This window comes from Thunnus albacares, chromosome 21 (assembly GCF_914725855.1).
Source record: "Thunnus albacares chromosome 21, fThuAlb1.1, whole genome shotgun sequence".
NCBI classification, from domain to species: Eukaryota; Metazoa; Chordata; class Actinopteri; order Scombriformes; family Scombridae; genus Thunnus; species Thunnus albacares.
In genome coordinates, this window is record NC_058126.1 from 12,876,263 (window position 1) to 12,894,023 (window position 17,761).

At 37.6% G+C, this 17,761-nt stretch overlaps 1 protein-coding gene across 2 annotated transcripts in view; it reads right to left on the minus strand.

Moving 5' to 3' along the window:
• vipr1b (vasoactive intestinal peptide receptor 1b) overlaps nt 1–17,761 on the minus strand; it is a 56,786-nt gene that overhangs the window by 16,898 nt on the left and 22,127 nt on the right. For both annotated transcript variants that reach the window (XM_044340338.1, XM_044340340.1), the window contains 2 exons: nt 10,510–10,610; nt 4,074–4,171 (listed from right to left, as the gene is read on the minus strand). In XM_044340338.1, coding sequence (XP_044196273.1) covers nt 4,074–4,171; nt 10,510–10,610 — 199 coding nt within the window. The remainder of the gene's footprint in view (nt 1–4,073; nt 4,172–10,509; nt 10,611–17,761) is intronic.

Consider the following 17,761-nt stretch of genomic DNA (forward strand, 5'->3'; position numbering starts at 1 on the left):
CGGTGATTCAGCACATGCCCAATCACTTAATGTCCCCATGGGAATCATTAAAGTTTCATCTAACCTTATCTCAGAGCCAGGAGAGCACATTTTGTCACAGCTAGTTAAACCTCCAATTGTAATTTGTTGTTATACAAATTTTACAAACTGCGACTGTTATTTCATTAAATGTACTGTCTGCTGTTTTCTTCAGCCGCTATTATGATGTAAAAGGAAGTATTTATAACCAATTTCAGACATTTAGAGCATTTTTTTTGTGCCTGAATAAAATCACAGTGAGAGATGGGAAGGCTCGGCGGGATGACGGTGATGAAATACTACATGTGCAATGATTTGTTTTTGTGTTTTGGGGGCAAATGTGAGATCTAATCTCCGTCTCCATCACTGTGCTGCCAATGTGAAGATGCAAAAATATTTATAACACAGACTGTAATTTTCAGCACAACAACAGAGATTATTTTCCATTTTGGCTTATAATCAATACATTTACTAGATGTACAATTTCCCGTTGAAGGGGAAAAAAAGCACTTTGTCAGTTTTTCCTCCTACTTGTGATTTGTGCTAGATGCTCCCCGTCCCACTAACTTACCCCCACTGAAAGCCCTCACTACAACCCACCACAGCGTCCCTCACCACCCACGGATATGACAGATGAGCGTCATTAATCATCATTGAAGACTGAAGAAGTGGACACTAAATGGCTTCTCTGCTGGACTAATATTGTTGGTCATCTCAGTATATTTTTTCCTAAGTAGCCAGTAAATTGATTATAGAGCCACATGTTTGTAATGCTGTTGTTTGAGACTACATTAAGATAATACGGTACATCATTGAGGTAACAGTACTTTACCTAAGTACTACACTACATTTATTTGACAACTGTAGTTATTATGGAGATCTTGTAATAGATTAAAATTTAAAAGAACATAAAGTAGTCAAAATTAACCCCAGCTCAACCAGCTACAACATTAAAATGCTGCTTATATCGTTATATATCAGTCATAATGACCTAATATTATAATAATATATCAGTACTTTTGATAATTGCACATTTTCATGTACTTTTGTACTTACTGTAGGTAAAAATTTGAGTACAGGATTTTTCCCCTTATAATTATGAATTTATGTTGTGTTGCTACTTTTACTAAAACCTGCATTAACTGATTTTCTGGCCACTTGGGAGCAGAGGAATCATATTATGAACACAACTCTGACATTTTAAGTTTATATGGTGAACTTGTTAGTAAACAGTTGCTTATTTACACACCCAACAGTTGTGGAGCAACATTATCATTCATTTGGAGTTATGTTTCTGGCTGCTTGATGAATGTAAATCCAATATTAAACCTCCTTTAGCTCTCTTTTTGAGCTCTATCAACTCCTGAGGGAAATATCTGACTCTTTAGCAGCTAAATGTTCCACTATGGTCACCAGCTAGTCGCTTATTATGTCTGTTCTTCCATTTGGTGCCAAGTATGTCGTTTACAGTGGGTTTTGGAGTTTTATTTCTGAAAACAGCTGCCTGCATGTGGCTGAAAATGACACTATAAGAGCGTTGAGAGTGAACCAGAAGAGTAAAGTTGTAGTCGGACAGCTAAACAATGAGCTAAAAACTCACTATAAAGCTCAGTAAAGCCGAGGGGAGCGAGAGTCACTGATAATTCTCTATAGGTTCATCATTATGAGTGATGCCTCTCACATTACACATTGTCATTTGATACATTGTTATTATAAAAAAATATTGATTATAGCTGATTTAAGTATATTTTCTTAATACTTGGTTCACATCTGACATTAGAATGAGCTGTTTAACCTCATAAGCAATACTGTAAAATGCTGTAAATGTCTTACAATATTTAAGACATTTACAGCATTGTTCTGCCTGAATCAAATCTAACTGGTTGGGCACATACTGAGAGAGGGGGATACTTGGCAGAATGAAATTGATAAGTGACCAGCCATCTTCTATGGAGTGGTCTGCTGGGGCAGCAGTATCTCGACTGCTCACAGGAACAGACTGAACAGGCTGGTTACAAAGACCAATTCTGTCCTGGGATGCCCCCTCGGCCCAGCGGAGGTGGTGGGAGAAAGGAGAATGATGGCTAAGCTATCACCCCTGATGGAGAACATGTCCCACCCTATGCAGGACACTATGACAGCACCGGGCAGCTCCTTCAGCGACAGGCTGCTTCACCCGTGGTGTGTGAAGGAGAGATACCGCAGGTCCTTCCTTCCTGCTGCTGTCAGACTTTTACAATCAACAGTGCTCCCAGTAGACTGCACACACCAAAACTCACAAATTCACTCATGTGCAATATCAATATTTTCTATGTGCAATAATGTGAATTCAACCGTTGAGTCTGTTTATTTATTTACTTATTTATTATATGTTGCTTTTTTACTGATGCTTCTTGCTATTGCACTACTCCCTTTGCTGCTGTAACACTGCAAATTTCCCCTCTGTGGGATTAATAAAGGATTATTTTGTTTGATCTTATCTTAAGCGCCTCATGTGTAATCATTGTGTGTGTGTGTGTGTGTGTGTGTGTGCGTGTGTGTGTGTGTGTGTGTGTGTGTATTTTGGCTTATAATAAATACATTAACTGCAAGTATAATTTCCTGTTTTCAAGATCATTTTAAGATTTTCAGGGCTCCATACAAAGAAAAAAATCTCTGAAAGCACAAACATGACAGACAGTCATACTTGTGCTTTCTTATAATCTGTGGTATCTTTAATCACCAGTCCGCACAGATAGCCCTCCACCAGCTACACTCGCCACCCACTGCCCCTGTCACAACTCGCCCTCTGGCTCCAAACTGCTAGCTGCCATGATTTCACACTTTTTTTTTTTTAATAATCCTGACCTTGACCTGCCTGGTGGCGCTGGATGCATGGGAGCAAACAAAACTCTAAGGTGGACACACTTTCACACCTAGCACAGGTTTGATCAGTGACTAATTCAGTAGCACACACAGCAGTGGCAGTGACGGACTATACAGGAAAAAGCAATTTCCTGCGATGAGAGAAATCAAGGAAATTTCACTCTATCCCTGCGGCCCTGAATAAGAGTTAGAGGGTATACAGTAGAGTATGTATGATTGGATGAAAGAAAGAAACCACCTGTTGCATCATATCACTTTGACTGTGAATTTGAGGAGAGGAAGAATGATGTAAAAATTTCACAGCTACTGCACTCATGGGGATTTTTTGCATTTGAGGAAATTGCTTATTTGCAGTGTGATCAGTGAAAAAAAGAGTATAAAAGAATAAATATGATATAATTAGACATAAGAAAAGGTTTTTTATCATTATTATTTCCTAGTAATATTCGTGAGTGCTTTTATGCAAGTCATCCACATACATATAGTACATATATAGCCCATTTATTGTCCTTTAGTGTGAAGACGGTGCAATCCAAGGCTGTGCTCTCAGTCATCCTTGATTTTAAAACTATTATTGTCTCTGAGAAGCTTACAATCATCCCCTGACTTGTCAGATAGGAAACATATCAGTATTTTTATCCCACCACACTTCACACTTCAGACGTATAATCTCCAAACTGCTGCAGATATGTGCCATCAAAAGATCAAGACCCCCGAAAGATCATCGAGTTTGACTGACATTGTTCTATTCTGAAAATGTTTGTATGCGTCCCCCTGTCTCCCATATTTAAACATAAGACTTCTATCTCTGCTTGGGTGTGAAGCTGCACTGATAAGTGTTTGATGTGTGACACTGGAACGATGTTGATGTTCCCTATATCACGTTGCCCAGCAGGAATAATCACACAATGTCAATGTGCTTTACAGTAAATTGCTCATACTAATGCTTCACCCAGGGGTCCTGCAGTGGTGATTGTTTCATTTTCTTCTTTATTTAATCCTTTTTCTAAATAACTGACCACATGAACCCAGGAAATTGACTTATCTACTCAATAAGGAATTATAATAGAAGTCAATAGAGCAGATTCTTGACTGCTGGCAAGGATAAAAACTTTTTCAAACAAATATGAATATTGGCAGGCACATTGGCAATCTTGTGGTAAGTGTGTGTCATGTTTTACTGTGTATACCTGAATATGCAGAGGATCACAATAGCTGTGGTTAGCGAGATGAGGGAGACACTGTGGCCAATGGTGTATCCAATCTTCACTTGCCAAAAAAACTTTCCCTGCAGAGAAATATAAATACAAGTCACAGTAAAAAAAAACAACACATTTATCAAATAACTAATAAATGAAATGATTTGTCTCTGGTAGTTTCCAGAAAGGACCCCAGGACCAGGACAGGGTTCAGACCGAAACCGGCAGAGCGTGAAAAAATGCAGCCCTGTTATTCCGTGTGTGGCTGTGTGCAACAAAAACTCAGCAGTCGTTCAGCATAAAGTTGAATCAGCGCTGCGTTGGCCAGTCACATACATGCAAGCACACATTCCTGTTGGACTTCTTGGTAACATGAACGCTGTATTCGACTGTTTACTTTGCAGTTGTCACAACAAAAGATAAAACATTTATCGCCGCGATAACTTTCCAGAGTTGTAAAATCCTGTCTGTGAGTATTACAAACTGCTTTGCAGTGTTTTGGCCTCTGATAAGTCCTTAAATGCAATTAATCTAATTCCAACTCGACTCCCTGGATCGTATTTCATTGTCTCACCATCAAATAACACGGCCCCACATCTTCAAACCCTGCTCTATTTTCATGCACTGTCATTTTCAGCAGTTTTCGACAGCTCATTCTTCAGGAAAAAATGATGGATTCATCATCATACAGTGATGATGATCTCCGACATGCGTTCAGTGTCTCTGTCCACAGAAGCAGCCGTCTGTCAGCTGCAGCTCCTGGGGAGCTGAGAGGAACAAGTCGGGCCAAACTACCTTCACCAGGCTGACTGACAGCAAGAATTTACTGAACCAATATAGTTTTCATGTCAGCTCCACGGGAAGAAATTGACAGTGTTTGTATTGATTGATTCATTGATTTTATTTCCCTGCCCACTGTAGCGAGTGAGGAGAATCAGCCTATAGTGAAACAAGCTCACAGACAGACTGGGAGCCTTGACTATTCAACGTAGATACTGTTAATAAGTTCAAAACATATATACAGTGGGATATTTGTGTGACTTAGACAGCTACCTGCTCAGATTATGCTTCACTAAACGCATCAGAAATAGACAAAAAGAAATAGCTTTAGAAATAGATGTAAGTTGTAACAGCAGTCAGAATTTGGTCTTCAATTTTTGACAGTGTCAGAATTTTGCTGCAGCCAAATCGGTCGTCAGTGGACAAGTCTTACAGTGTGGTCTAGGACCACCACTTTGGATTGACAACCAAAGATTTTAGCACGTTTCTCTTATTGTTAACTTTTGTCTCAGACAGCCTGAAATTGCACAGTGTTAAGGGGCCTCAAGGAGTCATGAGATGCTTAACGAGGTAGCAACCCCAAAAAACTAGAACTGCTGTATCTGCTGTTGATTATCTGTGATATGATCGAAAGCCCCACAACAGCTACTAAATGGACCTTGAGGTGAGATTGTTTTGTCAACTGCTGTTTCCAAGGTCAAGAGAGAATCACTTTTAAGCCCACATGGATAAGTGGTCCTTAAAGTGCTCAGGGGAAAATGGAAATTTGAATATCTACAATTTTGTGACAGCAGATGAAGATCATGTTATATGACTGAGAGCTCAAGAACACCTTTAATGTGGACATTGAGGTGAAATTGTTGTGTCAAATTGTGCTGTCTTTGCCTTTTCTTACAGTGTAATACTGTATAGTTTTACAGGCTTCTAAAAATGCTTCAAAAGAATCAAGTTACTTCAACTTCTTAGAGATCACAGATATGCAACCTGTGATGAGGAGTCGCATACAGACATGGCTTTGTATTATTTTATACAACGTCTTTCTTCATTACCATGAAACATCATTGTAATCTTCTACGAGTAAGCCAATTCCTGCTGTGAACAACTACACAGAGTAAGGAGGTTCACCTGTCAGGTTCAATTTATGATTTAGTGCACAAGAAAACAACAAATGAGCTCAAGTACAGACTTTCTTGAACCACAATCTCGTGGTAATAGTGGTAGCTGGATTTTAGACAGCACTGTCACATGAACATGTAGAGCCTTTCAGAGCAGCCTCACAATGTCACTGTCATGGCAGTGTATGTTTTGTGCTTGATGAAAATGAGATTAAGAGCTCTGCATCCTGTGGCACACTGAGGTATGAAGTATGCAGAAAGACTGACATCGAATTCCTTTTAGAGTACTTCACCAGACTGGTCCCTCCTGACTTCCTATGTGGCATACTAATGAGGCTGACTCAGAGAGCAGAGTGCCCACCAAGAAAGCTTTTACCACTCTGTAGTGCACATTCACTTCTCACAAAGCTCCACCTTCATCAGTGCAGACACACAGACAAGATTAGTACTCTCTGCATTAAATCTAAACTAAATAAAACCAACATATATTTATTCCCTTTCTTACCATGAAGGCAACATGAATAACTTCTAATGACTCATAATGCCTGATAATAGAAGCAGGAATCAACTGATCTGGCCTTGTCAATGAAAATCAAATGTGTTGTACAAAGATAGATGTTGACTTATTGGGTAATTCATTTTCAATGTACCAGTAGTCAGAAGATATTTGCTTTTTAGGTGATTAATTCTTTATACGGGTTTAAAGGAATAGTTCAACTTTTTGAGAAATATTCTGATTCACTTTCTTGCAGAAGGTTAAGAGCAATACCACTACCATGTCTGTGCTTTAAAATGATGAAATGACTATGTGTAATGTGAGGTTGTTTGTAGTACAAACTGTACAGAGCTTTTCATTGACTTTCAGCTCTTTGCTGTGCAACTGTAGTATTTTGGTTCACTTTCACTGCTCTCATCAGTGTCATTTTTGGACGCAGCAGGGAGCTATTTTCAGCAGAAAAGGTCTAAAAACCTGCCGTACACTACTTGCTCAGATTTTTCCCACATAGAGCAAGAAGGAGAGTGAATATTGGACTTACATCCATCCAGTGGACAGAAACACAACTCCAAATAAATTGTAATGTTGTTACGCAGCTGCTGCATGTGTAAATAAGCAACTGCTCGCCATATAAACCATATAAACATACAAGCTGATTATATGTCAATATAGTGTTTACAGTTGGATTCCACTGCCCCCAAGTTGACAAAACATCAGCATTTGCATTAAAATATGAAGCTAGAGCCATCAGGTGATTAGCTTAGCTTAGAGTTATTTTAGCATGGTGAAACAGCTAGTCTGGCCGTCTCTGTAGTTCAAACATACACCTACTAGCACCTCTAGCTCACTGATTAATGTAATTAATAATATTTCATTGGGTTTGTTTATTCTGCACACAAACAGAAATGTAAAAAAGGAGTTGTAGTTTTATGGGGAATTAAGTGTGATTATTTCTTGATGAACATAGTGGAGTGACGGATAAACTGTATCCTTCTGTATGTAACTTCTACTTAAACTGCGAAAAAGTACTCATCTGTCCCTCCAGGATTTCGTAGAGTTTTTTTGTGATTATTGCAGCCAAAAATGCTTGAAATTTGCAATGTTTTATGTGCTCTTTCTGTGGTAAAGTTTTGAGAATTGGGAAAAATTGCAAGCAAAGGAAAATAATGTGATATTTTAAAATTGCCTGTCATCTCTAAGATTGCTGAGAAATGAGTGTCTGAACAGCTCATCTTCCATCTCAACAACAGCCCTTCTCCTTACACCTTATGTAGTCTGGCTTTAGAGCAAAACACTCTACTGAGACAGCCAACTCTTACTTTGTAGAAAACATTAAATCAATGATAGACAGGGGTGGTGTTGTTGGAGATGTGTTTCTAGATCTATGGAAAGCCTTTGATACCATTAACCATAATGTCCTTATAACTAAGCTCTCCAGGTTCAACTTCTCCCATAATGCACTCAACTTTATGAAATTATACCTAGCAGACAGAACCAATTGTGTGAGGGTATACAACCAACAATCAGCTTCATCAAGTCCTCTACCAGTCTATTTAAGACCCACTCTTGTACATAGATGATCTACCAACAGTTTGTTCTGATATCAATGTCCAGATGTACGCAGATGATACGGTTGTCTATGTGTATGGCAAAAACGAAGATTAAGCTGAATCAAAACTGTCTGCTGTTATGGTACAAGTTACTAAATGGCTTGTTCAATCCTACCTTCAGTTTAACACCACAAAAACAGTCAGCATGTTCTTCACAAAAACACCAACCTCATCACCGGATCCAGATATCATAGTATCTGGCAAAAAAAACTACAGATTGTGTCTGAATTTAAACACCTTGGCATCACTGTTGACTCAAATCTGTCTTTCACGTCACATGTAAAAAAAACTTGCAGGAATGTTAGATTTAATCTAGCTAATTTCAAATTCACAAGGAACTGCATGACCACTAATGAAGCTAAAATGTTCAAGAATACAATGATCCTCCCACACATCACGTACTGTCTGATACGTTGGGGACACGTCAATAAAACCACAGTAAAGCCAATAGAATACCTGTACAAACAAACATTAAAAACCCTAGACAAGAAGCCACAAGGATACTATCATTGCAATATTTTGAAAAACCACAATTTATTAAGCTGGTATCACACAACATAGCTTCTCCACCACTCTGTACTTACATCACATTAAAAACAAACCGACTACTTGAGCAACAACTAGAGGAAATTGTCTTACTCCTAGAAGACAAAGTACTTTTGGCCAATCTGCTTTTTCTGTCAGAGCCTCTCAGGATTGGAACAACTTATTGCATCACATAAGAAACTGTGCCAAATACCATTTATTCAAATCAAACTTGCAAACACCAGAACAGTTAAGTGTTTTCACATTGTTTGTTGTCTTATTTGTCAATATTATGCTTAGTGTAAGAGCTGCTCCTGCTTATCATAGGCTCTGTACATAATATCCACACTTCATCTATTCTGACATTGTGTTATGAAGCCATTTGTTTAATGTGCTGTCATCCTATTTGTTGATTTGTTGATTGCTGTCATGCTATTGTTGATTTTGTGTGTATTAAGAGCTATCTTTCTTGTCTCTATGAGATGCAGAATCAGAAGACTCAGAATGATCTTTATTGTCATTATACTCAGGTACAATGAAATTTGAAATGAAGACCATGAGCTCAAAGTTATATAAAAAAGAAAATACTATACTTGAGTTCCATTTATAAGCCTTCATTGAATAAACTTTCACCTCAACATTAGCACCAAATAAAATCAGTCAATAGTGCTATTAAAATAAATCCATTAACATAAAAATATAGTTTCATTTCCAAAGTGCCCATCTTTATGTTGGAGGTAGATTATTTTCATCTTTGCTGTGAACAACACATCAACTTGTATTCTTCTAACTAACTGAATACAAACCTCATTTGGGAACATTTGGGAATTTGTTTTGCTCAGTCTATGGCATAATTTTTGTTGGCAGGTGAGATTTGTCCATCTTCTACCTGGATGTGCACCTGAATCCTTGCTGAATGAGCTGCGATGATGTAAGTTACCATGACATAAAATGTAACAATTGGTCCAAATCACAAGTGGTCTATTGATTTGGCCATTTCACATCGAAAAGTTGTTTAATATTTAGCAAAATTGCTAGCGATTGCAGAGATTTCTTGAATTTGCGTAAATTATTGTGATTGCAAAATCGCAATTTCCTGGAGGGACTGACTCATAGAACCGCAGTTACATCCACGTAACAATATTTTTTACATTTCTGTTTGTGTACGGATGAAACAAATAGATACAAAATGTTAATCAGTGAGATTTAGAGGTGCTATTAGGTGTACTTTTGAGCTTTGGACAAAGCCAGGATAGCTGTGTCCCCCTGAGTTTTATGCAAAGCTAAGCTAAGTTAATTGCCTGCTGGCTCCAGCTCCATACTTAACACGCACACAAGAGTGGTATCGCTCTTCTTATGTAACTCTCTGCAAGAAAGCAAATAAGCAAATTTCCTAAAAATATATTCCTTTGATAAAACTCAGCAGGAACAGAACAGTTTCCTTCATTAAATTTTTTCCTGGTATTTCTAAAAAATGTCTAGAGAAATTTGACGTTCATTCTATTGTACCAACAGTATAACAATTATTTTTTAAATGACATCACTTAAAGCTCTAACATGGACACACAATTAATTTTAGAGTGTTAATCTGCACATTCAGTTGTGTTATGTACCTGGGTGCTTGGGGCACTTCATAAGACAAAGAAACCACAAATTAGATTGAATGAAGACATAGACCAAATGCGAGGTAAACACTTGAGTCATGAAACCAACAATCAGAGCCATTTTCCAGACAGAGCCTGACAACACCCACCCACAGAGAAAAGAAAAGATGTTCTCATTCAATTCTTCCTGCCCACTGGCTCTCAAGATGGTGTCCCACTGTGTTGCTGAGTTGATTCACTACAGGACCAATATGTATCTATTCTGATGCCTCTTATAGACTGTGGTGGTTTACTCACATCATCACTAGTGCTGTTGACATTGTACCCACAGTTCAGGGCGATGTCAATAGGATGCATCTCCGTCCAGCCCTCTGCTGTGCAGGTTTTAGAGAGGTTACCTGGAGATGGAGACATAAAGAGGTCACAGCCACCCAGTCAGTAAATTTCTCTTTCATCTATTCACCAAGTTAGTTTAAAATTGGTCCATGTACTGCTGTGAGAAATATTGTGACATTGTCACTGTCCTCCTATACAGGCTTGTTAGGTCACTGCAAAGCCACTAGAAAACCTCGAACTCCACAGACTGCTGTATGATGCACTCTCGGTAATGTGTGCCATTATTAACTTGTGAGTTATTATCTGTGCCTGCCGAAAAGCACTTGGCTCATACAGCTACTGACGTTCTGATTCCTATCTTGTCACTCATTCAGCAGTGAACAGAAAAGAACATGCTTGAGTCAAAGAATCATATGCAGTAGAGGAAACATTTATATGCACACAACATTATGTTATTGGGTACATTTGATTTAAAGGGGCTACTGCCAGGCTGAATAGGCAGCTATGTGCTAATGTCAGCATGCTAACATCAATCAAACTTTATTTGTATAGCACCTTTTGTACAGGATGGTGCAATTCAAGGTGCTGTACAGATGACTGACAAGCTGATGATAAGACAGAACAAATGTGAACAGTAAAAACAATGAGACTAATGCAGACAAAAATGATTAAAATGTTATAAAACCAATTAAACAGATTAAATCAAATAGGAGCTACAACAGCTGGGAAAATAAAAACTAAAAACTGCTTCACCAAAAGTTTTTGTCTTGCACTTACAAACAACGAAAAGACTTGTGCCAGAGGACCTGAGGGGTTGTCCTAGTTTATACATTGTAAGCATGTCAGACAAGTAGGCTTGTGCAAAACCATAAAAAAACAAGTAAAATCATTTTAAAAATCAAAACAGGAACTGAGTATAAGGACTTGAAAACAGGTGTAATGTGCTCTTTCATTCCAGTCCCAGAATGCTCACAGTAACAATGATGTTAAACAGGTCATGTTTACCATGTTTCTGTTAGAACAACTGCTAAATAGCACACAAATACAGCTGAGGCTGATGGGAATACCACTAATTTTGCACTCAGGTGTTTTGTTTTCACAAATCAAAGTAGTCATCAAATTTCAGTCTGATGATGGTGCTAAATTATAAGTCAGGGGGTCAACCAATTTAATACAATTCACTATGAGGGTAACATAAATGTCTGTACCAAAGTTCATGGCAATCCATGTTGAGATATTTCAGTCTGAACCAAAGTGGTGGACTGATTGACCGACGTCTGTAAGGTCAGTTTCAAGCAGCAACATCAAAAAAGACTATTATTGCTAAAACATAGGTTGCACGGAAAGAACATTCAGAAAATACACAGATTATCATTTCTTTCTCCTGCTTTAGAAATAACCTGCTCTTTTCTCTGCCAAAGACATATTACTGTGTTTGAACTTAATTGCAGGTGAACCATCTTGTCAAAGGGGCACCAGAAATAGTCTGTTATTTGGTTTATTCATGGGATTTATTCATGGTTTATTCATTTATGGAGCATCAAAGGTCCATGTAAACAGCTTAACCCAAATGAGACCTTAACCACAATGTGACCGACAGCCAAATTGCTCTGCGCATGTAAACGTAGCCAATTACAACAAAATGTTATCATATGCCAGCAATGAACTGCATGTGCAGCAGGAGGTTGGGATCTAGAAATGCTGCTCAGTTGGGGAAAGGTCACGTTTTCTAACATTGCTGCTACTGAATTTGAGCATCATGCTGGGATGATGTTTGTGAATTCTCCTTCATCTTCTCTCCTATTTTATCTTCAATACAATCCTCTATCAACCAAGCACACTTTCATGGATGTGCAAGTTTGCTGCACACACTCACGCCCAGCATCAGTCTCATTAAAGCAACATCCTCCACCTTCCTGACCAAAAAAAACTTTTCAGAGGTCTTTGGAAGTGGTACAGTAAGCTAAATCCACCGAATGAAAACATCGACTAAAGCAGATGTGAAGTCATCTTTCAGGCTCCCGGGCTCACATTCATTTGTAGTCTGGGTGGCGAGCTTCAGTCTTTTCAACAGATTTATTGCCACACTGCAGAATATTGCAGAACGGCACAAAGGAGGGGGACAGAAAAGCACCCGAAAGCACAGCAACTTTACTTGGAGTCAAGGCACAAAGATGATAATATTCCTGGCAAAATTTTAAGCCTGAATTGCCCTCTTCCATCACAAAATGAAGACATTGATTGTTTGCATGTGCCATGCAGAGCAGTGTCTCTGCCCCGTGCAGTACATTGTCCTGCCATCCCTCCTGTTACCCTCTACAACTCTGTAAGATTGAAGACTGAATTTTTGAGGGTTAAAAATCCAATAACAATATATTGGCCGTTTTGTTTTGTCAGCATGAACATATAACAAACATTTGCTCTTACTAAGGATCTATCAGATTTAGTTATTAAAGAATATTGAAATGAACTAAGACATTTTACAATAAAAGAATAAACTCACTGGACAAAGTATGTATTGGAGACACTTTCTAAATGATCTCAAACATATTTTTTTATTTTTCTGTTCTCCTGAACTGCAATTTCTTGTTATGTACCAGAACAGAAATATCTGTAATGGTATAAAATCATCTGATAATACTGACTGTGCCAATGTGTCAGTCAGGGTCTACTGCAGATGTAAGTCTGGATAACATCAAGAATTATGTACTATAACATCAGCACTTGATCAAATAAAAATATGAATCCAACAAAAAGGGTGATTACTGTAAATATTCATTAGGGTTTGAACTTCTCTCTCAAGTCTATTTTTTCCTTATTTACACAACTGTTTCTGGCGCTTTTTGTGTGGAAAAACTGGCATACTAACCAGTTATTTCCAACCTGCACTCAGTTGTGTGGAACAGGCCTCCTGAGCTGTAATGGGTGTGATAATGTTGGTGGGCAGGGCAGCAGAGAACCGAGGCATCCAGTAAATTCAGTAAAGTGTTTCACTTTGCACCTGAGACAACACAACACTCACTATCCAGCTGAAAATTGGCTAAGTCTTTTACTCTTTTGATATTTTGTGCATAGAATGATTCGCAAAACAAATTAAAATCCTCCTTTCATGAAGCACAGTGATGAGGTGAATCCAGGTAAAAGCTATAATTGTTCATTGATTTTCCATGTTGTAGATAGATGAAGACAAGCAGATGATTTATTTAATCTAAAGGATGACTGAGATGTGGATTTGCAAAAAAGGCTGGAACAGCAATAGCAAAAGGTCACCAATAGTTTGTACACTCAGAGTGAATTAAAGTGAAGCAGCAGAGAGTAAAGATTTTAATTCCAAAATGACATTTGCTTTCATTTGAAGACGCCTACGACACCTTGTCTGACAAAAAGGTCACATAATTTTGCCTTCATTTTGCACATTTTCCGGATGATGTCACATGAAAAACACCCTGCTGTCTGAGTACATTTCAGAAGCTAAACATATGTTCTGCAAAGCTCTGCTGCTCTTTAATCTGATTCTATTTCTCACTACTTGTAAATAAAACCTAAAACTTTCTGTATGGTGGCGAGGTGAGATGTAAGCTGGAGAAATGCATGTCTGGACTTTGAGCTACATCGAATCAAAAACCTGCTGAAACTGCTGCTGACATTCGAGGAAAATTATATGATTCATTTATATTTGACACTCTCAATCTGAAAGCCTTTCAGTGGCAATTTTCAAGGTGATTCTGACTTCAGTTCCAAAATGAACGAAACCCTGCGGTAGAAAAAAAAAAATCAAATATAGTCTTTTATTACTTTTGATAACACATACTGCCTCATTTTAGTAGGATCTCTGAGCCAGTATCTGGACTCCAAACAGCTCAGCTATTAAGGTTAAATGGCTGACAAGTTAAACAAAAGTATTACTAGATTGCCAACTGTGAGCATCTTTAAAATGAAATATGTATTATGTATTAAATAGTATATTCTTCATTTTATCAACTACTTCCATAATCAACGGAGCTGATTAAATTTTTTTCCATAAAAAATAACCATATTTATGTCCTTAAACCATACTTGAAGTTAATTTTTATAAAGAACTGGTTATATTTTTTAAAAATTTTGAATAATTTGGTGAATAAATGTAGGAAAATATGCAGGGATGGTCCTAAAAAAGTGCCATCTGCTTAAATTCTACTGACCAGTTGCTCTGGTAATACAAACTGCACTATAAATGCAAATGTTTCAATGTTTGCTTGGACCATTAATCACTGTCAAACACAAATCACACCAAACATACAAAATAAAGAAACTGCCATTGGTTGTTCCACTGTCCATCGACAATTTGGCTTAACGATACATGGCAACTCAAGGTAGTCGTCATCTATCATTCAGTTCTGCCTCAGTGGGAAATAAAGGTCTCAGGACTATGAATATTAATTTGTGTATTCATTCTTGGGGGCACAAAAAAATTAATTGAATAAGAGGAAAGTGTTTATTTCAATGTCCAGCACAATGTTTTGGTGCTCTCATGGCTCCCGGTTAGGCTACATGAACTATCTCCATCTCACAGAAGAACTTGCTCTTATTAAAGTTCAAATTGCTACTGAAGTATAACAACTGTAAACAGGAGAGTGATCAGCTAGACAAATTTCTTTGCTGATACTGATATGTGTCTAATGCAAATCACTATCACAGTTCAAACTGCTAAATCCACAAACCCCAATAATGAAGGTAAAATATCAAATCAAGAAACAAGTCAAAATGTCAACTGCTAGCAGTGCTAGATGAAAAGTCTGAATATCTCAGTGATCATTAAACCTCATTAAAAATCCCACTGACATTTGTAACTCTGCTGATAACTAACAATCCAGCCTCGGAACAGCTCACTTCATATGTTTAGAAAAGGACGGGAGTTTTCTGAAAAACCATCTAATATCATGGTTTATTCAATGTTTATGTTTCTTAGTGTGCTTTAATGAACATCATTTCCCATAAGTCCTAGACGTTTGCAGGCTAAATGTATCGGCTTGACAGAGGACGAATCCATGTGAGTGGAGGGGTCGCCATACATGTCTGTAATAACAACAGGGCGGAGAGGAGCAAACGCAAACGTCTTTACACAGCAAAGATTACGACTAGAAAGTTGAAAAATGACTTTAGAAGAAAGCATTGGGGAGTTTTATGGATATTTTAATGAGGGCTGTAGTTTTTTTCTGTGTGCACAATGAAAATGTTGAACTTAAATAACTAAATAACAAAGGTTGAAATTTTTTATAGCAACCGCTGCAGCGGATGCAGAGCTGTCTTAGACTACGGAAAGTAAGCCCCAGGAACATGCTTCATTTTTTCAGAAGACCATTGACAGATTGCATTGAGTTACAGTAGCTAGTGGAAACAAAGCGCTGTAAACGAAACCGCGTTCCTGTGCATGCACAGTGGCGTCTGCCTTACATGGAACTATTCTCCAGAGAACTGAAAACATGATTGTTATTATTAGTCTTTGGAGCCGTTTCTAAACAAACTATCGTGCCACAAACATTTCATGGCGAAGGAATGTGTCACCCAGTGCAACAATTTGGCACACTGACGTGTTTTTAAATAGTTTTTGCACAACAGTGGAGGTCTACAGCACAGAGGAATAATATATCAGGCTTTGGGTACACACACAATACTTAGGATCAATCAAGTAGGATCAGTTCATTGTTGTTGGGCTCTGCACATGAGATTTGTTGACAAAAAGAAAAATATAGGAAATCACCAGCCATAACCTTTAACAGAACATAAAATTAAAGAATTGAACAAATACAGATGCTACCTTATATCAGCTCTCACGAAATTGTCTGTGCTGGTGTACCTTTACTTCACAAGTCAATTCAAAGCATTACTAGATTTTTTTGATTTTTACCATCAGCTTCGTACTCAACAGCTGTCATGCTAGAATCAATACATGTTGGGTCTAAAGTGCATCCTCCATCTTTGAAGTGTCACATTTCCCTGTGTCTCTAATTTGCTGTGTGACACTTTGAGGTGATAATGCCTGTATGAGTGCAGCAACACTCACAGAGGGGGGAAAAAAAAAGTTCACACGTTAGCATGCACAAATGGCTTAGTGGATATAGACATTTCACATTTTACTGACTGTTTAAGAGTGATGGATTGGCTTTTTAACACCCACAAGATATACAATGGTGGAAGAGCACACCTACATTCAGAGATGTGGGATATAAACTCACAAAAATATGTAAAAGAGTTGTGTTAAAACCTTTAGAAACTTTGTGACAAATAACTTGAGAATGAAAAATGACAGTAAGCCAGCATGGCTAGAAAAACACTCAAGTAATCCATTTATCTTGACTGCCATCCAAATAGTGTATTAGTCCTGCTGTAATCAATACAAATTGGGGATGTTAAATTAAAAGTTAATCTTGATTTACACAGAATCATTCCTTTTAAAGAGTATGCTTATTTGCTTTGAATCACTTCACTTTCTTTCCCAGAGTTAGATGAGAGTATCGATGGCACTCCCATGTTTGTACAATATGTAGCTACAGTCAGCAGCATGTTAGTGTAGCTTTACTGGGAAATGCTAATCTGTCTCTGATAATGTAACAAAATCCGTCTCCAATCTCACCCATGAAACCACAACTTGCTGTTTTTTCACTTTGTTTTTTTGTACAGATTAAACAAACAAAATTTAACATGGTAATTAGTGAGCGTTAGAGTTCCTGGTAGGCAATTTTTTTTTCCTTCAGACGGTACCCACCATTTCCAGTGTTTGTCTTATATTTGTTCTTATAATACATCCGTGGTCTTTGTGCTCTAAGCTAACCGGCTACTAATTGTTGTCATCTTTAACTTACAGACATGAGAATTATATCAATTTTCACATTTAACTCTCAGCAAGAGAGCTAACAAATGTATTTTTCCAAAAATGTCGAAATATCCCTTCAAGAATTGTAAACTAAAACAAAGTTTAAACTGAACAAATAAGATATGTAACGCTGATTTATAGTATGCACCAATCTATTTATATGTTTACAGTATGCCAGTCTTTTTTTTACTGCAAGATTAATGTGAAAACAAGAGGAAAATGTAAATACTAGTTACCAAGATTCAGGGAAAAAACAATAATTGCTCTGGTGGAGCAGAAAAAGTAGAATAATAATATTTTTATTTTATTGAACCATTTGATTATATATTGAGGTAGAAAAAAGTGTAGACTTTAAATAAA